The 26,824-nt window shown below is 38.0% G+C and overlaps 1 protein-coding gene across 7 annotated transcripts in view; it reads right to left on the minus strand.

The window, feature by feature from the left end:
• The window catches only part of RAD18 (RAD18 E3 ubiquitin protein ligase), a 151,350-nt gene that overhangs the window by 56,506 nt on the left and 68,020 nt on the right, over window positions 1-26,824 (minus strand). For 4 of the 7 annotated variants that reach the window (XM_083351694.1, XM_083351690.1, XM_083351693.1 and 1 more), the window contains 3 exons: window positions 15,943-15,993; window positions 14,819-14,962; window positions 7,760-7,892 (listed from right to left, as the gene is read on the minus strand). In XM_083351694.1, the coding sequence (XP_083207820.1) occupies window positions 7,760-7,892; window positions 14,819-14,962; window positions 15,943-15,993 (328 nt within the window). Of the gene's footprint in view, window positions 1-7,759; window positions 7,893-8,377; window positions 8,433-10,513; window positions 10,641-14,818; window positions 14,963-15,942; window positions 15,994-26,824 lie in introns of those variants that run through there. The other 3 variants (XR_014491092.1, XR_014491091.1, XM_083351691.1) reach the window with 3 other exon arrangements.

Here is a 26,824-nt window from a genome sequence, read left to right on the forward strand (position 1 = left end):
AGAAAACAGAATTTGAAGTCATCTTACCTTTGTAAAATAAACTATTACAACAGAACAACAGATAACTAAGAAATGCATGCCCTTTTTCCTTCTAACCCAGCAGAACTTTTGAACGTTGTTACGTAAAAAGGGTTAGAATTTTCTGTTAAAAAAATATGTCTCCAGCAGCTAAATAGAATAGGGCCAAATTTTGGTATGGCGTAAACAAATAAATAAATAAAATAAAGATGCATTATATCTGGCCAGAGAGTACAAAGAAGAAAAAATCTCCAGTGAATCCTTACAGAAGAAACACTTAGACAATGGTTCAAATTGTTACCGATTGTTCCATTCTAAGCCCTCTCCTTTTTCCTTCCCCATCACATAAACCGTTATTTAAGGGATTGGAAAGAATTCCAGAAGCTATGCTCCTAGCAGGTTTACTATTATTAGTGCAACTAATATACAGAAAATATTAGCAGTTCATCAATATGCCGTAATCTACTCTTGAACTTTATTACATATTAACAAGTGGTAAATGTAAGCTTTCAAATCTGATCTATTTTCTTCATTTATTCCCTGGATGTTTTCAGGTACTGGATAACTTAAGTTGCTAAAACTTAAACATTTGTCAATACATCCTTGTGTCTCCGGATTCTAAAAACTGCTTTACAGCTGAAGTGCAACTAGCCATTCCTCCTCTTCAATCTTTTCAACTAGGTAACCATAAATGTTTGACAAGAATAACCAGGCATACAATCTGGAAGGGTAAACTTAGGCCCTATTCAAACATTTTGAAATCGAAATTGAATGTAAAGTCATACTAAGTCATTATACACTCAAGTCTATTAAAGTATCTGCATACCTGTTCATGCAACTTTCTTGATATATATACTATACAGAAATAGTTTATCCTTGCTTTCTTATAGAACATAGGTAGTTATTATCATTGATTTCCCAGTACGATTTCCTTTTAAACTCCATGCAAATATTAAGTCTGACCTTTAGCTTTTTTTGAAACCAGGCAAAGTCTGCTAGGTGTTACCATCTGCTTAGGAATATATGCCAGCAAGGACTGTGATGTGGAAACTATTGTACATCTTGGCACTAACGATCTGTCCCAAAAAGATGTACTCTCTGTACAGAATGATTTCCAGAGCGTGGGGCAGTAACTTAGCAGAATAGGCTGTAGGCTTACTTTCTCAGAGGTTTTACCAGTGCATAAGGAGCAAAATGGAAAAGGCCAGCGTATAGCACAATTCAATATGTGGCTAAAGGAGTGGTGTAAAGGTGAAGGCTTTGGATATATTAGTTACGATGTCTGTAGCTGGTCCAATGAAAAAAATGTACAAAAGAGATGGTTTACATCCTTCAAAGAAAGGGACTGAGTTACTCAGCTATAAATTCAAAATTTTTCTGGAGGAATATTTAAACTAAACAGCGGGGACAGTGAGTTAATTGATATAGAACATCCCTGTCCCTGACAATCTAAAAATTATAGGGAATGAAGGAAATCATTGGTCCATTAGTGGGTGAAAGTGGCAAGAAGGTGACAAGCAACAGGGAGAAAGCAGAACTATTTAACTCGTTTTTTGCATTTGTCTTTACACAAAGGGAAAAAACAGACCAACCTATCAAAAATAGTGCCATAAAAAACAGAATAGAAACACAAGTTAAGATAGGCAAGAAAATGATAAGTGAGCACTTGTCCAGTCTAGACGAGTTCAAATCACCAGGACCAGATGGATTACACCCCAAAGTTCTCAAGGAACTGGCAGACGTGATCTCAGAACTACTGAACTATATTTTTCAAAGATCCTGGAGCACTGGGGAACTACCAGAGGACTGGAAAAGAGCTGATGTAGTTCCCATCTTCAAAAAAGGGGGAAAAAATGGATCCAGGAAATTACAGGCCTATCAGCCTGACCTCAATACCTGGGAAGATTCTGGAAAAGATAATCAAACAACGAATCAGCGAGCACCTAGAGGCAAACAAAGTCATTACTAAAAGCCAACATGGGTTTGTCAAAAACAGATCATGCCAGACAAATCTTATTACATTCTTTGACCAAGTGACAAAATTAGTGGACCAGAGGAATGCTGTAGATATAATTTACTTGGACTTCAGTAAGGCATTTGATAAAGTAGATGACAACCTTCTACTTGATAAGATAGAAAAATGTGGGTTAGACAGAATCACCACCAGATGGATTCGTAACGGGCTGACCGGCCGTACTCAGCGTGTGGTCCTCAATGGAATCACATCTACATGGAGGGAAGTATGTAGTGGGGTCCCCCAGGGCTCTGTTCTGGGACCAGTGCTCTTCAACATCTTCATCAACGATTTGGACGAAGGGATAGATGGGGAACTCATCAAATTTGCAGACGACACCAAGCTGGCAGGAGTAGCCAACACTCCAGAAGACAGGCTTCAGGAGGATCTGGACAGACTGGGGAACACATCAAACTTGCAGATGACACCAAGCTGGAAGGAATAGCCAACACTCAAGAAGATACAGGAGGATCTGGACAGACTCGAACACTGGGCGCTATCCAACAAAATGAAATTCAATGGTGAAAAAAGTAAGATTCTACATTTAGGCAAGAAAAACCAAATATACAGGTATAGTATAAGGGGGGTACTTTGCTCAAATGTAGTAACTGTGAGAGGGATCTTGGAGTCCTAGTGGACAATCCAATATGAGCCCGCAGTGTGCTGCAGCTGCCAAAAAAGCCAACACAGTGCTAGGCTTCATTAACAGAGGAATAGAATCAAGATCATGTGAAGTATTAATACCACTTTACAATGCCTTGGTAAGGCCACACTTGGAATACTGCATCCAGTTTTGGTCACCACGATGTAAAAAAGATGCTGAGACTCTAGAAAGAGTACAAAGAGCAACAAAAATGATTAGGGGACTGGAGACTAAAACATATAGAGAACGGCTGCTGGAATTGGGTATGTCTAGTTTAAAGAAGAGAAGGACGAGGGGGGACATGATAGCAGTGTTCCAATATCTCAGGGGCCGCCACAAAGAAGAGGGAGTCAAGCTATTCTCCAAAGTGCCCAAAGGCAGGACAAGAAGCAATGGATGGAAACTAATCAAGGAGAGAAGCAACCTAAAACTAAGGAGAAACCTCCTGACAGTTACAACAATTAACCAGTGGAACAACCTGCCTCCAGAAGCAGTTTAATGCTCCAAGACTGGAAGTTTTTAAGAAGAGACTGGACAGCCATTTGTCCGAAATGATATAGGGTTTCCTGCCTGAGCAGGGGGTTGGACTAGATGACCTCTAAGGTCCCTTCCAACGTTTATTATTATTATTATAATTATTATTATTATTATCAAATTGCAATACAGGTAATCTTCATTTAGTAACTACCTTGTTTAGTGACCATGCAGAGTTACGATTGTGAGAAAAAGTAATGTTATGACCAATTCTTGCACACAGAACCTTTCTGGGTTTATAAAGCAAAGGAAAGCTGAAGTAAGATCATAAGCACACTTAGTTTAACTTAGCAACCACTTTGCTAAATGAGTAAGATGCCAATCCCAATTGTAATCTCTAAACAAGGACTACCTGAATCAGCCATTCATGAAATGGTTATGTTTGCTCATGACAACCATCAAGTAGCTGACTTCTCACAAGATTTTCTCTGCACTTGGATCTTTCTCACTGATCACATCCTAATCCATAAGAGAATCCATCTCAGAATCCCTTGTACAGATGCATTTCAAATCAGAAAATTTTAATTATTTCATTTATACATTTACAAAAATGTATGTAATACCCAACTTCCAAACTGTTTAGCCTTAGCTTTAGTCTTCTGAGAGAGAAAAAAGATACTATCTGCTCAATCAGATCCTTTTTCCTGTAAAAGACTTTGATTTGTTTTTAATTAAGAAAAATATATCATGCTGCCAAATACCAAGAATAAAGTGGAGAAACTATCCAATAGTTTATTATGCCAGGAAACATCTTAGGAGTTAAAAGCAAAAATGTGCTTTGGAATACACAGAAGCATTCCTGCAGCACTTTTCTACAGTTCCTTAAACCAAACAGGCCTTTTTCTCAAAACCACACTGCAGTTATGGACAGAGACATGATTCCAGAAAAAAAAGCAACCCAAACAAAATAGTTTTTAAGGAATTGTAGACAGGGTTTGGGAACATCCCCATGTGCTCTAAAGTACTTTTCTGGTTTCAAATTGGAAGGAGTGCAGTATACCCATATCACAGTCTAACATTAGAAGTATATTTATTTTAATATAAAGCTTTATTATACTTATACTATGAAGAACTGAATAAATCACAACACAAATTAAGATTTATAAAGTTCATGATTGAATATATTAACTTGACAGTTGATTTGATATATTGCTTCTTCCACCACAATTAACATTTATTTCACTGTCACACTCCTGTGCACCATTACAATCCTATCACAGAATCACAAATACTGACTTGCTTTCACTGATCCAATAGTGAGGGAAGTCAGGTCTTAATGGCTTCCGGAAGGCAAGGAAGGTAGGATAGGTCCTCTATACCTTGAGGATCTCTGTTCTACAAAGCAGGAGCAACTACAAAAAGGCTCATTTAATCAGTTCCACCAAGTGACATTTAAGAGAAGGGACCCACAGTGAATTCATCTGATTAAATCTAGTGGGACAGGTAGATATGTTACCAGTATATTATGGTCTATTATAGTATACAGGGAGTGCAGAATTATTAGGCAAATGAGTATTTTGACCACATCATCCTCTTTATGCATGTTGTCTTACTCCAAGCTGTATAGGCTCGAAAGCCTACTACCAATTAAGCATATTAGGTGATGTGCATCTCTGTAATGAGAAGGGGTGTGGTCTAATGACATCAACACACTGTATCAGGTGTGCATAATTATTAGGCAACTTCCTTTCCTTTGGCAAAATGGGTCAAAAGAAGGACTTGACAGGCTCAGAAAAGTCAAAAATAGTGAGATATCTTGCAGAGGGATGCAGCACTCTTAAAATTGCAAAGCTTCTGAAGCGTGATCATCGAACAATCAAGCGTTTCATTCAAAATAGTCAACAGGGTCGCAAGAAGCGTGTGGAGAAACCAAGGCGCAAAATAACTGCCCATGAACTGAGAAAAGTCAAGCGTGCAGCTGCCAAGATGCCACTTGCCACCAGTTTGGCCATATTTCAGAGCTGCAACATCACTGGAGTGCCCAAAAGCACAAGGTGTGCAATACTCAGAGACATGGCCAAGGTAAGAAAGGCTGAAAGACGACCACCACTGAACAAGACACACAAGCTGAAACGTCAAGACTGGGCCAAGAAATATCTCAAGACTGATTTTTCTAAGGTTTTATGGACTGATGAAATGAGAGTGAGTCTTGATGGGCCAGATGGATGGGCCCGTGGCTGGATTGGTAAAGGGCAGAGAGCTCCAGTCCGACTCAGACGCCAGCAAGGTGGAGGTGGAGTACTGGTTTGGGCTGGAATCATCAAAGATGAGCTTGTGGGGCCTTTTCGGGTTGAGGATGGAGTCAAGCTCAACTCCCAGTCCTACTGCCAGTTTCTGGAAGACACCTTCTTCAAGCAGTGGTACAGGAAGAAGTCTGCATCCTTCAAGAAAAACATGATTTGCATGCAGGACAATGCTCCATCACACGCGTCCAAGTACTCCACAGCGTGGCTGGCAAGAAAGGGTATAAAAGAAGGAAATCTAATGACATGGCCTCCTTGTTCACCTGATCTGAACCCCATTGAGAACCTGTGGTCCATCATCAAATGTGAGATTTACAAGGAGGGAAAACAGTACACCTCTCTGAACAGTGTCTGGGAGGCTGTGGTTGCTGCTGCACGCAATGTTGATGGTGAACAGATCAAAACACTGACAGAATCCATGGATGGCAGGCTTTTGAGTGTCCTTGCAAAGAAAGGTGGCTATATTGGTCACTGATTTGTTTTTGTTATGTTTTTGAATGTCAGAAATGTATATTTGTGAATGTTGAGATGTTATATTGGTTTCACTGGTAAAAATAAATAATTGAAATGGGTATATATTTGTTTTCTGTTAAGTTGCCTAATAATTATGCACAGTAATAGTCACCTGCACACACAGATATCCCCCTAAAATAGCTATAACTAAAAACAAACTAAAAACTACTTCCAAAAATATTCAGCTTTGATATTAATGAGTTTTTTGGGTTCATTGAGAACATGGTTGTTGTTCAATAAGAAAATTAATCCTCAAAAATACAACTTGCCTAATAATTCTGCACTCCCTGTATCTGCATGAATAATAGCTGTTTTTGCCTCATTCCAATCAGATAAATTTCTTCATTATACATACCTGTTTATCTGCCAACTGATAAAATAATCAGTTTTATATTTTACATAATCAAATATTATTTTATATAATATTCAAACTTGCTAAGATATTAAAGTAGAAAAAGTTGTTTGGAACATTCTCTTTTGTCCATGAAACACACAATACAAAGCTGTCTGTAGTAATCTAATCCATAATATTCAGACATGAAAATAAAGTGCACATCTTTTATACTAGTTGCTGCTAAAATGTACATAATGTAATAATGCTGTTCAATTATTTGGCTGCAATACATTGAACTAGCATTCTTCTAGCCAGAGATGCAGTAACAATGGAAAAGATCTGTTCCTTAAGTAAGCTAAACATTTACATTTTCAAAAAGTCTTTTCTCAAAACATAGCTGACACTGCCCATTTCCCTCTCCAATTTTTTTATATGCTTTACATTTTCATGTGCCTATCTGCTTAATTTTTTTTTCCTTAACCACAAACATGGCAAGGCATTTAAAAGGTCATTCCTGAAGCATGAATGAATAAGTCAGTTGACTAAGTCAACTACACCAAAAATATTTAAAGATAAAAAATAAAAACAATGGATAATTCACCAATACCACTAACTTTCTGGCATTTTTTCATTAAGAGGCTTCCAAAGGAAAGGCCATAGTTTAGTGATAGTGTTTACAGTCTGAAAGCAAAGGAGTTTTCCAGAGATGGAAAAATGCTTGTCAAAATCCCCATAGTACTCCATGCAAATAACAAAAAAATACATGAACCAATGCCTTGAACTCAATCTGAAGCATTTTTCTCTGTTTCTATGGCCATTGCATAGTGAGAAGGGGCTGTGTGGTAAGTAAAAAAAATCTGAGAAGTCAAGGCTATTTTTGTTCCCTAAAGGACAACTCAGTATGGGTTTTAGAAAACAGTATCTGAATCTGAAGAGATCTCCAAATACAGAATGCAGCTAGACAGAAAACGAATGAGAGAAAAACAGCAAAGAATCCTGTTATACATAACTATGTATGCTGCAATATATAACAATTATGCAATAATAAATCTGCAAACAGCAAAAACACTGAAATTGGAGTTAACCCTTGGAAACCGGGAGGATGGAGAAGTAGGTAACAAAGAGCTGAAATCGAAATTAACCAGATAGATGGATTATGTAAAAAAAAGAAAGAAAAAAAACAGGAAAACACTGCTCATCATATATGTCCTGCGGGTGTCACAGGACTGTGGATTTCTATGTATCAGAAAATGCAATTTGCATATTAGACTACAATTTCACACCCCGGAGATAAAATGTGCAGTTAATGGAAATGCTATATATTGTAGTTTTGGGTAACTGTTGTCAGGTTCAGAGTAATTTCAATTATATCCAAGCATTCATCCCATTCAACACTCTACTTACATTCTGGACCCACCTCTTTAATTATAAATACTGCATACATACACACGTTTACAAACCTGTTTGAAGATACAGAGGATTGACAGGCAGCAAAAAGACAGAGGTTTTCTTCACAGACTGCAGCTTCTGTTTCGAGGGACTGACTGCTGACAGAGGTCTGATCACTTTGCTCTTGAACCCTTAATTTTTCTCCTAGCAAAAGAGAAAGCAAATTGGTTGCAGCTGTGTTTCAATTGACATTTACTTCAAAATACCTATTTCCTTGGTATATAATTGAAACACGTTCAGATATTAGTTTCTATATTGCATCAAACTTTGAAAATCCATCCTTTAAAACTAATTATTGCTAAACCTTGTAGAACAGGGGTGTCAAAGTGGCGGCCCACGGGTCGGATGCATCATGCGCAGGCCACGCCCACCCCAACTCTGCAAAGGCAAAAAACATCATGATATGTCACATGACACTATCCAGTTTGACACCCATGTTGTAGAATGTTTAAGTGTATTTTGTAACTTAAAAAAAAACAACAACAACAAACCAACCATATTATACAAATCTAGACTTCAAATGATAAAAATGGTTTTCTGATTGGAAGAAAAGGAACAAGCTACAAGGGAAACGAATGAGTATTCAAAAGAAGAACTCCCCCCCCAACTTCATGGAGAGATTAGCAAACCTGGAGAAAGAAGCTGCTCCCCCTTCAGTGATGGGTGTCAACACTTCCAGAGTCACTGAGGATAAAAGTTTTCAAATCTCAAGTAAACACAACACTTTTTGATAAAGCAATTTCGGCCTTTTAATAAATAATTTAATTTAATTTAATTTAATAATTTGATTTCTATACCGCCCTTCTCCCGAAGGACTCAGGGCGGTGAACAGGGCAATACACAATAAAAATCAAATACAAAAATTAAAAAACCATTAAAAAACTATTAAACATCATGCCCATAAAATCAATACATATTAAGTTAAAAACTAATTTTAAAAACCCAACCCCATCCCGTCAGACCAGGCCAGCTTGTTCGAAAAAGAATGTTTTAAGATCGCGCCGGAAGGAGCGAAGGTTGGGGGCCGTCCGGAGCTCAACCGGTAAGCGGTTCCAGAGGTCTGGCGCGCCCACAGAGAACGCTCTCCCCCTGGGGGTCACCAATCGGCATTCTTTGATCGGCGGCACCCTGAGGAGGCCCTCTCTGTGGGAGCGCACTGGACGGAGGGAAGTTGATGCCGGTCGCAGGTGTTGCCGTAGGTAATCCGGACCCATGCCATGAAGGGCTTTGTAGGTCATAACTAACACCTTGAACCTCACCCGGAGAGCAACCGGTAGCCAATGCAGCTCGCGGAGCAGAGGTGTAACATGGGAGTATCGGGAAACTCCCAAGACAACTCGCGCGGCTGCATTCTGCACCAGCTGGAGTCTCCGGGTGGACCTCAAGGGCAGCCCCATGTAGAGAGCATTACAGTAGTCTAGACGAGAGGTCACGAGCGCATGAGTGACTGTGCGCAAGGCATCCCGGTCTAGATAGGGCCGCAACTGGCGCACCAGGCGAACCTGGGCAAAGGCCCCCCTAGTCACAGCTCCAATGTGCTCTTCCAAAGAGAGCTGTGAGTCTAGAAGGACCCCCAAGTTGCGGGCCCTATCTACGGGGGGTAATAGCTCACCCCCCATGGCCAATGATGGAATAATCGGAATTTCCCGGGATGCCGGCACGAACAGCCACTCAGTCTTGTCAGGGTTGAGTCGAAGCCTGTTCCTCCCCATCCAGACCCGGACCGCCTCCAGGCAACGAGACATCACGTCGAGGGCATCACTGGGGTGGTTTGGGGTCGAAATAAAAAGCTGGGTATCATCAGCATATTGGTGATACCCAACTCCAAAACCACGAATGATCTCACCCAGCGGCTTCATATAGATGTTGAACAGGAGAGGCGAGAGAACCGATCCCTGAGGAACTCCACAAATGAGAGGTCTCAGGGTCGATCTCTGCCCCCCTGTTAACACCGACTGCGAACGTCCCAGGAGGTAAGAGGAGAACCACTGGAGAACTGTGCCTCCGACTCCTAACCCCCTGAGACGTCGCAGCAGGATACCATGGTCGATGGTATCAAAAGCCGCTGAGAGGTCTAAAAGGACTAGGACAGAGGAACAACCCCTGTCCCGAGCCCGCCAGAGATCATTCACCAGCGCGACCAATGCCATCTCCGTGCTGTACCCGGGCCTGAAACCCGATTGGTACGGGTCTAGGTACCAATCCTAGTCCTTCTCAAGTCAGACACAATTACACACACACACACACACACACACACACACACACACACACACAGAGGTGTATATAAGTAAATAAAACTAGCACGGTGAAAATTTGACTACAAAAGGGTAGTCACATGAACAGAAGAAATTATTCTGTACGTGAACATTGAAAATAGGGTTGGACGGGAGGTCTTCTAGTCCAACCCCCTGCACAACCAGGAGACCTTATCCCAGGGGTAGGCAAAGTCGACTCTTTTATGACTCATGGACTTCAACTCCCAGAATTCCTGAGTCAGCACAGCTGACTCAGGAATTCTGGGAGTTGAAGTCCATGAGTCATAAAAGAGCCGAGGTTGCCTACCCACCTTATACCATTCTGTCCAGTCTCTAAGATTCCATAGAAGAGGTAGAAAGCAAGGAACAAAGTTGTTAAGGAAACAAAGAAAAAAAAATGTCCCCTGAAAAAGACCAAAGAAGTTGGGCCTGAGCTCAGTGAAAGCCCTCCCCTAATCCCATTAAAAACAACAGTATATAAATTGGTTACAATATATATTTTTTTCTCACCTTGCAAACCATCTTTTCAGTATGATTTTACTATTTTACCTAGAAGTATTGACCAGTCTTTCAGTGTTATGGGCTGCAAAAGGACTGCAGACTGTAAAGTTTGAAATCCTTCCACCCAATAAGGTTTCTGTCCATACAAAGGAAGAATTATTATTGTTGGATAAACTAAAAGCAAACAACTTTACTCCTGGAAGCCTTTCAGATTTAGGGGGCTTCAAGTGCTGCATAAGATGTCAATAGCAAGGTTCAAAAAACAACTTGGTATTTCTGTTTATTTTTATTCATGAGAGATTTACAAGGTCAAGATTCAGTGACAGGCCAAAAAAGCAAACTTGTTAACTTGAAAACAGTTGGGATTTAGATCCTTAAAATGAAGTGACTGCCAAGATGATAAGTGGTTTTCCATAAAAGTATAAAAAAATAAATCTGTCCATAAATAAAATTATTTTTAAAAAATTCAGACTTCAAATAAAGACACACGCACACTCACAGGTATGCCGTTCCTTTTCATTGTAAGGAAAAATATGCAAAGTTTGGAAAAACAATATTAAGCAAAAGAAATCTGATACAGGAGATAAGAAAAAAAGGAAATCTCAGTAAATCTAATTTATACCCACATAATTCATTATTATCTCCTCATCCATCATTTCCTTGTTAACCATTCTTGCTTTCACCACATTTATATAACAATTGACTCTCCTTCTCTACTTTATTTTTGTCTCTTTGGAAGGCTCTCATCAACTCCATTTAACTGACTTTCCCAGTATTCATCTTCCTGTCAATTTTCCTTCGTATGATTTATCTTCATTCATTAGCTGTGTATGGTCAAACCACTTCTCTCATATTTCTCTCATACTGATCACTCACTTATCCATTCACACACATTGATTCTTGACCATATTTGTTCTCTTTTACCATGCACACTCAAGTAATTTATTAAGGGGCTGCCCCAAAAGATCAGGCCAACCTATTCTCCAAAGCACCTGAAGGCAGAACAAGAAGCAATGGATGGAAATTAATCCAGGAGAAAACCTGGAATTAAGGAGAGATTTCCAGACAGTGAGAATTAAGTGGAATGGCTTGCTTTCGGAACTTGTAGGTGCTCCATCACTGGAGGTTTTTAAGAAGAGATTGGGCAACCATTTTTATGAAATAATATACGGTCTTCTGGTTGGGTAGGGGGTTGGATTAGAAGACCTGCAAGGTCTCTTCCAACTCTGTTATTCCCATTGTATTCAACTTAGTTTTATGTTTATTCTGATGCATTCAACTCTTATTTCGCTTAATAAACTGAGCTGTGCTAGACAGGTATTTTTGCTTCTTTTGAAATGTACTTGTTATCTTTGTATTAACATTTGCATCTATTAAATGTTTTCCATCCATTTTCTCAGCTTTAGTAAACATTTAATTAAGATACATAAAATCACGTTCTTGCTTACTGTTCCACCATAGGTGTATGACTTGCACTCATTCACTCATTGTTTTGTCGCTTTGATGTTTGCGATTTTCTTTTCACATCCATACTTTCCATTACACCTAATAAATCTAATACTGTTCATTACATACTACATTATGTATTCTTCAATATCTCTAACAAATCTAATAATTACATCTAATAATCTAACAAAGGCTGCAAATCATTCAAGTGTTCAGCAATGAAATTGTCAGCTTACAAAAGTACCTGCACATTCATGTTCCTAACTAACATGACCAATATTTGTTATATGTTTCTTGATGAATACTTTAAAAAAAACTAAGTATTCGCATATCCTTTCTTACTCTTGGCTCAGTACTGAATATTCGTATAGCATTCTATTTACTGTCACAAATGCTTTAGTTCCATGGTATATCACTTTTACAAGGAGCAACCCCTTGGCAATTCCAGATTTATATAAAATATTCCATAAGTCAAGCCTATTCATTTTATCATAAGACCTCTCCAAATTTCTCAATTATCTACTGAGGAGTAAATATGATCTTTTATTCCGAGAAAAATTAAATGGCATTGCATTTTCCAAAATTTGCTTATTGTCATTTCTTGTATCCTTTGGATCAGAATTTTGCCCAAACACTTCCCAGATATGCTAGGTAAACTATTCCCAATGGATTCCCGTATTCTTTGTCTGACAGTATTTTTTCAACTGTCAGACACAGATGCTTTCTTAATATGCACATTGATCGAATTACATGGTCACTTGTACAAACCATATCCATATTTTTCCAGTTCTATCATTTATAACTGCGGTTTTATTATTTTTCAATATTCTCAAAGCATTTATAATTTCCTTTTCATCATTTGTTCCCTTTAGAAATTAAGAAAATAAAATTCCACTAACTTCCAAAACAATTTGGTATTGCTTTGGAACAATTGTTTGGAAGTGAAATACCATTTTTTAAAATTAAAGAATATTTAAAAATCCAGAGAAGTATAAAAACTGAGAAATGACTGAATTATGACTCACTTCTAAATTTATTAGTTTATATCAAAAAGTGAATTAAATGAATTTATAATTCTTGCTCATTAACTATGCATCTTGCTCTAAATCATTTCATTCACATCCTTTTTCATCCCACTATTGTTCTGCCCAACTCATGCCCTCATACTCAAGCTTGTTCCTTATAATAAGAAATACAGTGCATTCAGAATGTATTCAGATCCCCTTCACTTTTATCAATTTTGTTCTGCTGCAGCCTGATTCTAGAGTTGTTGAAATTCATTTTTTTCGTTAATCTACACTCAGTACCCCATAAAGACAAACATGTGACAGAGATCTCCATTCACATGGATGATCAAGTTATGATCAAGTCTGAATCTCATTTTCCTGTTTGAGATGTGGAAAAAGGGAAGCAGGGCAATAATAATGGAATTTTATTAAGGAAATGTTAAGGGGAAAATATAATCTATAAACATTATTGGTAGTAGGATCCAGACCACTTAAATTTAAGGGTTTTTTTTAAGCCTGACATCACTACTATTTTATATCTTTATGTATTATTTCCAATTGCAAAGAAAAAGGATGAAAGTGACAGATAAAATTAAAGTTATGAAAAACAGAGTGTAACATTAGTGAAACAAAGTTTGCATTAATCTGCAATTCACAGTTGTAGAAAATATAGGAGCATGTCAGCTGAGGGAACAAACCACATGGGCAATATCAGCAACAAAGATGAGAGATATAACAGCAAAAGAAAACTTTGTCTGAAGATCTTTTAAAATATCTGTAGTTCATCCATTGCAATATAAGTACCATTCCATATATATTCCAAGTTATTTGTATTATGATGCCCTGTAAGAACTGATGAAAACTGTTCTTGAAGGATTGTCATCTGCTCCTATGGGACAGATCTAGTGGCTAACATTAATAAGTTTCCATCATAAATGTCAACAATATAGAATCAGGCTGCAGCATAACAAAACTGACAAAAATGAAGGAGGTTTGAATACTTTCTGAATGCATTGTAAATTAGCCAAAAGGAAAAGTCATAAGTTGAACTCAGCTGGATAGCCGAAATTCAGACCATAAGAAAAAATAACAGCAACATTAGGAATTAGAAAATACAGGAGCCAAACACTGTTTCTATTTTCATGGTACAAAATGGAGAATATATGTAGTTCAGGGTTGAACTGTGAAGTCCTTAGTGCCCTCTGAGCTTGTTTGCTTGCAAATATCTCATTATTTGGTTAGGTAAATCATCAGTACTAATCATCATCACTGACAATAGCAATAGCACTTAGACTTATATACTGCTTCTCAGTGCTTAACAGCCCTTTCTAAATGGTTTACAGAGTCAGCATATTCTCCCTAGCAATCTGGGACCTCATTTTACCAACCTCGTAAGGATGCAAGGCTGAATCAACTTTGAGCTGGTGAGACTTGAACTGCCAAACTGCAGGCAGTTGGCAGTCAGCAGAATTAGCCTGCAATACTGCATTCTAATCACTGTGCCACCACGGCTATTTTATGATGTTACCTAGTTGGGTAATGAAATGTCTGCAAGCAATAACCAAGCTCAGAGAGCACCAAGGACTCCAAGATACAATTTCCTTTTTTGTCTTTCTTTGATACATGATACAGTGTAAAATAACTGTACAAGCCATGTATCTTTATGACCTTAAAAACCTTATTAAAATGAATGCTTAAGCTTCTTGTCCAATTTTAGTAAACAAGGTAGCAAACAAACAATTCATAAACACCTTTCCATTGGATGCAATTCTATCCTCCAAAGGTAGAAATTTACAAAATAAAGGGTTTTTTTGTTTTATTAGTGAAACTATATTAATTTATCATAATTAGCACTGTATACCATTTTCAGTAGTTGCTTCTTTCTGCTCCAATCTTTCTTCTTTTTGCTCTGGTCTTTCTTCATTTATCTGTTCTTTGCTTGCATTTTTCTTTCGCTTTTTCATTTGGTCAATTAAAAGCTGAAATTCAGCTTTGTGTTTCTTGCCTGAAAAGTAAAAAAATATGTATAAAGAAGATACTTACCACATGCATAAATGTATAACAAATTACTGATTTAAAATTTTTAATATATTTTCATTGAAACTGAAGTCATTTAAACACAGCTTCAGAATAAAGTATAGGAAATGTTAGGCAGAACATATTTTGCTATTGTTGTAAACAAATAGTACTTATCCTTTCTTTTTGATGTACTGCAAATGGTTAACATGGTTAAACTGGGATAGTTAAAATATGTTTCATTGGCCAGTAATTTTAGCAGGAATTATTGTTAGGATAGGGTTAGAAGAAATAGAAATATATTCTGTTCTGAACACAGAGAAAGTTGTACCAGATCACCAGAACTTATGAAAATTGAACACACACTGAACAAGGAACAGTTAAACTTTACTTCTTGCAGTATTGTAGGGTTCTATGTATAATTATATTCTGTCAGACCTCTGGCAAACCTTGTTATCATCTAGCTTTTTTAGGTTGTTTCAATTTCATTTAACTCCCAGGGTGGCCACAGTATCACTTAGAACTATTCCTCCTGTTTGCATGGTAATTAAAATGTATTAATTGCATAATGCACTGATGCTATTATGTTTTAAGTTTATCAACTCTAAGAAGGCAAGCATGCAAGAAAGCATGTCTTGATAAAATATTTTACATCAAATCATTTAATATGCATCTTGTACAGTTCTGTCAGGAATATAGTTCTAAAAATACAAAGACTATAAATCACCAATCGAACGACAATTGCTTTGAATACAAAGCTGTGATATATAACCAGGATGAAAAAAATGCAAGCTTAATAAAATATGTTACATCAAATCATTCAACATGAATCTTGTACAATTCTGTCAGGAATATAGTTCTAAAAATACAATAAATCACTAATAAGATGATAACTGCTTTGAATGCAAGACTATGATATATAACCAGGATGAGAACAATCTGGCATTACCAGTTTAAATGCAAAATTACCTGCACTGAAATAAAACTGGGTTATTTTCTTCATATTTATGTACAACAATCCTATAAGATAGACAGACAGCTATAGATGGATGGAGAAAGTATTTGTAGGAAAGAATCATATGACAACTAGTAGATCAGGGGTGTCAAACTCAATTTCATTGAGGGCCACATCAGCATTGCAGTTGCCCTCAGGGGGCCGGGTGGGTATGGCCAGGGTGGGCGTGGCCTACTGGGTGGGCGTGGCTAGAGTGCGTATGGCCTACTGGGTGGGCATGGCCAGCTCTACATCGTTCACATCAAGGGTGCCTATGGGGGCCTGGGCAGGAGTGGGACAGATCTGAGGGTCTCTGGCAGAAGGAGGGTCTCTGGGCCAGGGCCAAGGCAGTGGGGGCCGTTCCCTCACTGTTTCCAGGATGGCTTCGCGGGCCACATGAAACCACTTCGCGGGCCGGATCTGGCCCCCGGGCCTTGTGTTTGACATGTCTGTAGTAGATAGATCAGTCTTTCACTATTCAACCAATTGTTCTTATCTTTTTCTTGCTGTTTTTTTTCAACTGACAGATTCTCAAACCAAAATGAATCCAAATAATTATATTTATAATGTTATTATAAATAATATATTAATATATTTGGCAGAAAATATACTCTTTAACTGTACCCCAAAGTTGGCTGGTACGCATCCCTTCAGATCCCAATCAGGATCGTTTCTTTAATGAAGCTCCATATTCAGGCATTATGTAATAAGACAAAAGTATTGAAAAATCTTCTTATAAAACATTATTTAATATACAGAAGAATGAATTTCACTAGCTGCTTCTCTATAATACTCTGTGAAAAGACATTTAGGCTGTGTGTACTTTTATAACAGCCTGTTAAAAAAGCAAACACAGAAGCCCACTTGCTCAATAAATAAACAGTGGCATCTAACCATCCTTTAAGATTTCTCTGACATGACTAAAAGCACATGACTAAAAGGCCAGTGCTTTGAAGAAATCCTGATATGCAGTACCTGCTGGCTTATGACCATAATAAAGATTTGATTTACTGATATGTAGTATTTTAAAATTTAAGGATGAAGACTCCAAAGACCAGTTGTCTTCAGCCATTCAGAGTTCTCACTATGTACAGTATATAACATTCAAATAAAAAAAAAGTTTTAAGGGAATATAAGCACCAAAGGAGAAAAGACCACATACTGCCCCTCCTTTGAGATATGTCCCAATCCAAACTGCCTATTGAATTCAATGTCTTATCTTGAACTCAATGACATTAAACTTCAAGGAATATATAGTAATTCCAAAAGGATACCAAACAGTCAACTGATCTTATCCCGTTCACTCCCCCCTCCCAAGAATTGGTTTCTTCTTTTCATTCATCCAAATTCTAAACCAAGGTTTAAGACTAAACTTTGATAATATCAAGGCTTTGTTTTAAAGACTTAACCCTGGATGAACAAAAGTGATTTACTACAGAATCCATCCTGTAAAGGTCCCGAATCTGACCATGGAGAACTAATAGTTTCCAACTTCAAGCCTGATAAAGCTTTCCTTCAGTCTATATCCTTATTTAGTTCAGTACACTTGTACTATGCTGTTCCTGAATTGTGAAACAATATTTTAAACTAAGACCAGCAAAAAACTCTATAGCTAGGTTCTTGGGCAATTGAAGGCCAATGATACTGCACAGCTTAATAGCTCTTGTGAGATTTAGCAGGCTTCCATCTAATCCCAAAACATTTTAGTAATATACCTAGACCAGAGGAAATAATTTGACTAGTCAGCCTTATATTTTTCAGATCCCACCCTTTTTCACTCAAGTAACAGGTTTTTTTTCTAAGCACTGAGAAATGCAGATCCTGCTTCACAAAGTTGTCGCACTTTATAGCTTCAGAACAGAATACTGAACTATTTCAAGGTATGGTGGGCATTAATAGATGAGAAGGATTTTTGAGGTGTAGCATCCAGCCTTTGCAGCTTTATCTCTAAGGAATTCTGCCTTATGTCAAACCAAAGCAAATTTCAATGCAAATGTATTTTATAAATTTGTATACATTCTCATTTTTACTCTTGCAGAACTATTTCTGCTACACTCTTCTTGAGCAATATTTTTTTTCAAACACAAGGCAGAAAATAATTCTCCTTTTCAAATATTTAGTCTCAAAGAAAAAAAATCAGAGCAGCAAAGAAAAATTTGTATTATGATCTGGAAATACATCTGGCTCTACCATTTTTCTTTGCTATTTTAAGATTTTAGAAAAGAGGGTTATTTTTGTTTCTTATAGAGCAGATAATTTATCATTCAGATAGTCCTAAAAGCTTTCTGGTCTGTGCGCTAAGCAACAAATTACAAGGCTGCTGTAAAAGAATAATGTCTACACTGAAATATTTTCCAAGCAGTTTCATCTAATCTTCAATTTATGACCAGTAGCTTAGTGATCATTCAAAGCTACCACAAACCCCCACAGGTTTCCAAGTTATGACCAGTGAAGCATTCTCACAGTGAACAAAATTCAGGCACTTGGCAATCTGCCTGCCCTTACAAGAGAAATTCTGCAGCAGCCTCTCTGCATATCTCTCCCCCATCCCACTCTCCCTGGTTACCACAGGCCTTGGGCCTTCTTCCCAGCCCGCTGGGTTCCATAACCTCATCACCACCCTCCATCACCAATCAGTCTTCAACTTTTACTACAGACCACCTTCTGCAAGGTCTGGCAATCACTTTGGGAAATGAGTGCAAGCCACTCCAGCCCTCGTCATCCCTAGGCTGTGTGGTGCCATTCTGGGAAGACATCATTTGGGAGTGGCCACAGGGGCTTGCTCTCCCTCACCAACATAACCTCCAGCGCTTCCAGAAGGAGATCTACAGAAGGTAAGTACCAATCAGTGACAGAGAGCGACGAGGAGGGTTGAGACCCAGCAGGGTAAGAAACCAAGACTGGTGGAGACCCCGGGGAGAGGATGAGAAGTGGAGCATGGGTTGCCTTAGGACAGGGCTAGGCAACCTTGGCTCTTTTATGACTCATGGACTTCAACTCCCAGAATTCTTGTGCCAGCATGGCTGGCTTAGGAATTCTGGGAGTTGAAGTCCATGAGTCATAAAAGAGCCAAGGTTGCCTACCCCTGCCTTAGGAGATGGGAGAGGCTCGGGGTAAGCTGGCCTGGGTGTGCACTACACCTCCCAGGGCTTCCCCCATTTGAGGCACCCACTGCTTGGCTTAACAACTATACAGAGAGCAGCCAGGGGGAGATCATTAAGCGAGGCAATCAAGTGGGAATTTCTCTTAACAACTGTCACAACGTGCGACTGTAATAGGCAGGCTCCATTAGGGTTTTAAGTCAAGGACGACCTGTACATCCATGATATTTCTTTATTGAAATAGCACGTCCATCTTCTTTGCCTTTAAAATTTCCAAGGCACAATTTTTTAGCTGCTTCTGTCACCAAAAAGACATTATGAGCCATAAACATCTTGTCAAAGGCAGGATATTACTACAGGCAGCTAAGTTTTTAAAATATAAATACACCTATTTCAAACTCAGTGAAAGAAATATTTCATTTCAAGACCGCACTAGATAATTGAAGGAAAATAAAGGGCAATTATTAAAATAGATTTATCTGAGTAATTTCTGGGGCTTTGGTGATTCAAAACATTCTTAGCAATTATCTTTCATGTCCATTAGGGAAGCGTTCAAAAGTACTTACTGCGTGTGATTTTCTTCTGGTGTCCTGTAAAAATAAGGTTCCTTGTCTTTGGGTTTTCCTACCTCCTTTTAAAATGATGGTTTTAAAAATGGATAAACTGCTTAGGCCAGAGGTCTTCAAACTTGGCCCTTTTGTGACTTGTGGACTTCAACTCCCAGCAATGCTGGCTGAGGAATGCTGGGAGTTGAAGTCCACAAGTCATAAAAGGGCCAAGTTTGAAGAGCCTTGCCTTAGGCAGTTTATCTCTTCTAGCATCTGTTTTTTAAAATTTCACCAAAACACAGTAGACAGATATCAAACAACGAGGAAGAGGTATTTGCAAGTCTCAGGATACAAACTTCCTGCCACTATTTTTAATTGTCTGATCAATTAAGGCAGGGGCTTCCTGAAATTCTTTCTCTGTTCACTAACTGACTGCGGGTTCCTCTCTCTCGTCTAATTGTTCCCCAGGCAGCATATCTTTCCCTTTTCACCCAAGGTCATTCACACATTCCATTACATCAAATTAGAAAAGATTGTGTAGGGTTTCTTTCTTGTAACTATTCAACAACAGGAAAAAGCAATAGACAATTCTGCTAAATAGAAAGGTTAGCTGAGAATACTGTACTATCAGATTAATCATCACCACATGCAAAGTTTATTTATTAAAACATGCCTAAATTCCACAGACTTCTAGACAGTTTCAGGAGTTAAAAAAGTGACCAATTCACATTTGAGGCTAATTCCTAAAAATAAGTTCTTAATTCTTCTCTCTTATTCCACTGACAAGCTGAAACAAGGTAACTATAAGACCATTAATTGTAATCAATTAATATAGCATTATGTCATAAAGTTGCTCAGATTCCATCAAGTCTGAAGTCTACGTGAGAAGGATCTTCTAGATATTTTCTAGGATGTCCTCTGCCACCTGTTGCCTGGATCTTTCCCCTTCCTGGTTTCTTCATGAAACTTGGAATTTTAAGTCCACAGACTTCTAGACAGTTTCAGGAGTTAAAAAAGTGACCAATTCACATTTGAGGCTAATTCCTAAAAATAAGTTCTTAATTCTTCTCTCTTATTCCACTGACAAGCTGAAACAAGGTAACTATAAGACCATTAATTGTAATCAATTAATATAGCATTATGTCATAAAGTTGCTCAGATTCCATCAAGTCTGAAGTCTACGTGAGAAGGATCTTCTAGATATTTTCTAGGATGTCCTCTGCCACCTGTTGCCTGGATCTTTCCCCTTCCTGGTTTCTTCATGAAACTTGGAATTTTAAGTAATTCCCTGGATTTAGCAGACTGCTAATAACTCCCTGAGGGAGGGTGTTGCTGGCAGCTTTAAGGGAGACCGTAGTGCTTTTTTTCTTTTCTTAAGAAGCCCTCCCAGGACCTCTGGATATTATATAACTACTGTCCAACATTCTTTTTCAAGTGAGGTTTGTTGAGAAGATACTGAGGAATCAACTACAAAGTGATCTAGGTGAAGCAGATTATTTGGATACTTGCCAATCAAGGTTAACCTTGGTCACTGGATGGAGACAGCTTTGTTTGAGCAAGAGATGTTTTTTGGTTGGGCTCCATATAAAGTAGTGTACCTGCCCTGATCCTTTCAGATTTCTCAGCAGTCTTCAATAGTATTCTGTACTATTCTGTGTTGTGGATTGGAGACAGTACTTTGAACTGCTTCCATTCCTTCCTCAATGGAAGTTCCTATAAGTGGTGGTAGGACAGGAGACTTCAGCTTGGTGGCTGCTCCCATGTGCAGGACTAAAAGAGATTATCTAGCAAGTCAAGGTTCAGTATCATCAGTATGTTTGGTATACATCTGTGTCTTGGGCCTGCTGGTGTCTACGGGCTGGATGGAAGAAAATAAGACTAAAACTGAATCCTAGCAAAACAGTATTAGTTTGTCTACCAGGGGTGTTTGTACGTCCCAGTGTCTCAAGTGTCCTGACCCAGGCCAAGCATATACAAACACACAAAGATGTACTTGCTAACTTTGCTGATAGGTTTGTAAAATAAACAATCAAGCAGCAAAGAAAATAACGAGAGAGAGAGAGAGAGAGAGAGAGAGAGAGAGAGAGAGAGAGAGAGAGAGAGAGAGAGAGAGAGAGAGAGAGAGAGTCTCAAACTATAGCAAGTTTGCCTCAAAGTAAGGTAAGGCGAATTAGTTGATAGTTGCCCTTTGCAAACCGACAGTGGCTCTGCTAGAGTTTTTCCCTACTGACCTTTTTCTCAGACAAATATCTTCATGTATATGTTTGAGCACAGAGGTTTGCTATCTAAACTATGCATCAAAATGCAAGAGGTCTCCTGAATCTGATCAAATACTACATCTAGGAAGCTTTCATGCAGAAAGGTGGCCAAGCAAAGTGCAAGGGTCAAAACACTGCAGAAGGTTTGTCAGCCAATCAAGGTACAAAATCAAAGTCACAAAATTTCAGATTGGCACACAGAGACTGGGTTAGAAGCTCAGACTCTTTATCTTCAGAGATCGGCAGCAGTTGTGTCTCCCGGTTACCACACAACCCTGCCTTCTCTGCCTGCAGCTCTTCACGGAGTGTTCATCCAGCAACTCTGGAACTGGCTGTGCGTTGTCTCCTCATCTGAATCCAAGCTTGCCGTGACATTAGGGTTATTATCCCTGAGGGAACAGCTCTGCAATTTTGGGTTGTCCTGCACTCACAATTCCTGTATGAACAGTGTCTGAAAGCCAGGCCCTTGCAACAATGACTCAATCCCTCATCACCTCTTGTTTGAATTACGACAACATATTCTATTTGTGTGCTTTAGTTGTCCAAAATGCACGGCCTGGATATTGTCCAGTATTTTTCCTAGAGGGTTCTGTGTAGAATTTAAAATGATAGTTCTAACTCAAAAAGCCCATGCTGAGAAAAGCACTTTGAGGAGATATGGAAGACCAAGGCTCAGAAGCACAGCGTATTAAAAACAGGAAAACAGTAATGAACTTCTGATAGCTTGTTGTTTAAGAAATCAGATGGGTCTTCCTTGGAGCAAAACTCCAAAGTTTAGTGCAGCTTAGTCCTTTGCCCTTACTCACTTTCTGCCTATTTTATTATTTATATTACTTTATTTCAGGTCTTGACATCTAAGAAACAATAAAACATGGCACATACAAGGACTCCAAAGAAAGATACATTTCGGTCTGGAGAAGATGGATAGATTATATTCAGAACAAATATAGGACTAAAAAGTTTCATTTAGCCTATGAGTAAATCTTAGATTGTTATTATTATTAATAGTTTATTATAGTATTTTTATTAGTTTTAAGTATACGGTATTATTATTATTTTTAGTATTAGTATTGTTTAATAACTTGGATATTGTATTAATAACTTGGATATTAATTTGTTTATGTTTACTTTTATTTTGTTTGTATTTATGCTAAAGGGGAGTTAAAGCGCATTATGAACTTGGTTATTTATATAGTTGGTTAATGTTAGTTAGATTATGATTATTATATTTGTAACCCTGTACTCAGCTCTGGGAAGTAGGGGAGGGAGGGGGGGTTGGTTTTGGGGATTTTATTGTAACTTTTATAAAACTTTTCAATTAAAAAAAGAAGGACTCCAAAGAACAACTCAGTGGGAGAAAATAATCCTTCAAATTACCTTCATCCTAAATTGTTCAGGATTTTAAACTTCCTGCAATAAAACAAAGTAGAAGCCATTGTAGGATTTCAGCGAGGATGTTACAAGCACATATACACAGCCCATATTAATAAATGGGCTACTGCATTCTGGACCAAGTACACCAATCTTATCTGTGCATTTAAACAGCACCAGGAATTCTCCTTATATTTTCAGTCTTCAGCTGTCTGCCAATAGAGACAGTTTGAGAAGAAGGGTGAAGTGATATTGATTGGGGAAACAATTAAGTAAATATTAGAAAATACAGACATCCAAGCTACATTGAGTATGACCCCAGAAGAGTTAACACCTGTCTCTATTACTGTATTTACTACATGAGTATACTACATACTGAGGACAGCTCCAGAGAATTGAGGGCAATAGATTTGGTCTCTTCCTCTCCTCATATATTCCAACTATAATAACAAGCTTGTTTTCAAGTTAATCTTGAGTGGTTTCAAAGTTAGCAATGAATTTCTTATTCTCTTGGTTCTCAAGTCACCACCTTGCTATTAATTATATTACCCGTGTGTCCTTGTTTTAGGACTTAACAGTCCAGCGGCTTAAAAGAATAGTGATTGCTTCATAAACCACAGACATATTTCAAAGGGTCTGATCTCATCCTGGGCACTTAAAAGACTCAAGTATAAACTTCACAGTTGTCTAGCAAAGACTGAGGTTAGCACTTTTAGATTTCTAAGTCCTGAAGTTTCAAAATAGATGCAAGCACAAAAAGTATATTTTTATAGAGCCAAATTATATTTCAAAATAATTTTGCTTTTCTTTGCACCCCACAGAAGTTGTACAGGTAGACAAGCTAAAATCACATAATACTGTTTTTTCTCTTGCCCTTCTAAAAATTCCTCGTGTTAAGGAAAACCAATACAATTTGGCATTTCTTGTCAACATTACACACAAATCTCTGGCTCAATCCAATGTATCTAGTTCTATACTGGACACCACACATTTACACTGACAAATATATATATTACCACATATTCTGTAAAATATCTTACTTGCAGTGTACATAAAAAGAACACTTTTTATGGTTATGATTCAATACTTCAATTTTTAAATGCACTAGTTGTTATTACTAAAATGAGAAAATCAATGCCAAATCCAACTTTCTCTCTGGGAGCCCTGAATCTCATGGCATTTGAAGAAAGACCTACTTCTTAACTTATGGAAGAAGACATCTTTAATAAGGAAAATGATTATCCCATGGCCTATCGCTCCTGTACTATCCTAAAATCATGCCAGTAAAATTCAAAAATTAGAACGAACAATTTCTATTTGGGATGTTTAATGCAATGGAATTAGAGTTGAAATGTATATGTTAACCCAGAGGTGGAGAACTATGACCCCTTATGACTTTATTACATGCTGTCTTAGGAATTCTGGGAGTTGAGGTCCACAAGTCATACAGGGGCCATAGTTCCCCACCCCTGTGCTAACCCATCACATCACCAGAAGCTTCACTTGGCTAAAGAATTTTCCAGGATGAAAAAGTTTGACCGCCCTCAATTTTTTTTATTACATTTATATCCCGCCCTTCTCCGAAGACTCAGGGCGGCTTACAAGCTTAGCAGTAGCCTTCATTCTATGTATATGCCTGCTTGTTAGGGCTTTCAATTTAGTGATGGTAGAAACATGCGCTGACTGCAAAGGTTAGATTACACTTCAGAAAACAGCACAATTTTCCTCTGAATATTGAGAGGCTCTCCCCAATCAAATCAGAGTCCAAGTTTAAATTTTGACTCAGAAACTCTCATTTCTCTTTGTGGTTTTGAAGACGCATTGATTTGCCAGTCAGACTAGACAGTACTAGACTACATAATCCAGGGAATCGTTTTGAGCAAAGCTCAGACTAGGATTTCTAGTCCTTCTTAGGCAGAGCTGTTTTTCATCATCTGATTCACATTTTAACTTGACATGCCAAGGATTAAAACTGGACATGATGATATATTGAAACATAAACCTTTCTTTCAAAAATATAGCACTCAACACACACATACTGTCCATACATACATAACAATATTCCATTCAATATTTCAGTGAAGTGATTTCAAAAAGAAACAATAAAAACTCAGTTATTATGCTAAACATTTTAAAATAAAAGCTAAAAGAAATGTCTTCTACTTGCCCAATGCCCACTTAATTCTGAAAGGAACCAAAGAATAATATATGAGGACTTATCAAAGATTGCAAAAATGCATTGTAGTACTCAGTCTCTTTGAAAAACAAGAACATTGTCACTTTGTCTCTCAGCCCAACCCACCTCACAGGGTTGTGGTTGTGGAGAAAACAGGAGGAGGAAAGAGTATTATATGTGTTCATTGCCTTGAGTTATTAATAAAAATAATAAAGGTGAGATAAAATCTAATAAATAATTAACAACCGGAGTTAACAGATGTTGCCCAGGACGAATGTCCCCTGCACAATTCTCATATATAACTGAAGCCATACTTGAGAAATTAGACCCACAAAGATTAACAATTATTGCTGTAAGTATAATGCTACTCTAAATATAAAGGCGAGGGTTCTATTTTTCTGATTATGAAAGCTGAAAGCAATAAACAATATGAATCCAAGTATAATGAAATAAAAAAACTTTTTAAAAGATTTTATATACGCACACGCATACACACACAAGAGAACATAGTTTTCTCTTAAACCATTCAAAAAAAATTCCTTTATTTTAAGATTACTTTCACTTCAGATAATTTCTAAACCCGCTTCTATTAATGCAGTCAAGAAATGAAATGAAATGAAAAGAGTAGCTGGTCATAATGTAAACTATAGTTTTCTACTTGCTGATTTACTTCCATCTCTGATCATCCATCTGAATAGGGAACAAAAAGAAAGTGAACAAGGGAACCCAGTAAAGATGTTGGATCTAAAGGTCATATTTTATGTCCAACATCATCATCATCATCATCATAACAACAACAACAACAACAACAACAAACAACAACAGTGGAGGAGGAGAAAAGGAAAACCCTATACCATTTCAGACAAATAGCTGTCCAATCTCTTCTTAAAAACTTCCAGTGTTGGAGCATTCACCGCTTCTGGAGGCAGGTTGTTCCACTGGTTAATTGTTCTAACTGTCAGGAAGTTTCTCCTTAGTTCTAGGTTGCTTCTCTCCTTGATTCGTTTCCATCTGTTGCTTCTTGTCCTGCCTTCAGGTGCTTTGGAGAATAGCTTGACTCCCTCTTCTTTGTGGCAGCCCCTGAGATATTGGAACACTGCTATCATGTCACCCCTCACCCTTCTCTTCATTAAACTACACATACCCAATTCCAGCAGCCGTTCCCTATATGTTTTACCCTCCAGTCCACTAATCACCTTTGTTGCTCTTCTCTGTACCCTTTCTAGAGTCTCAACATCTTTTTTACATTGTGGTGACCAAAACTGGATGCAGTATTCCAAGTGTGGCCTTACCAAGGCATTGTAAAGTTTACATAAATTACATAATCACATGTAAACATATATAGGTATGTATTTGAAGTATTTTGTACACTCCAAAAATTTCATATAAAGGGACAACCTTTT

This window comes from Vipera ursinii (genome assembly GCF_947247035.1).
Source record: "Vipera ursinii genome assembly, chromosome: 2".
Lineage (NCBI taxonomy): Eukaryota > Metazoa > Chordata > Lepidosauria > Squamata > Viperidae > Vipera > Vipera ursinii.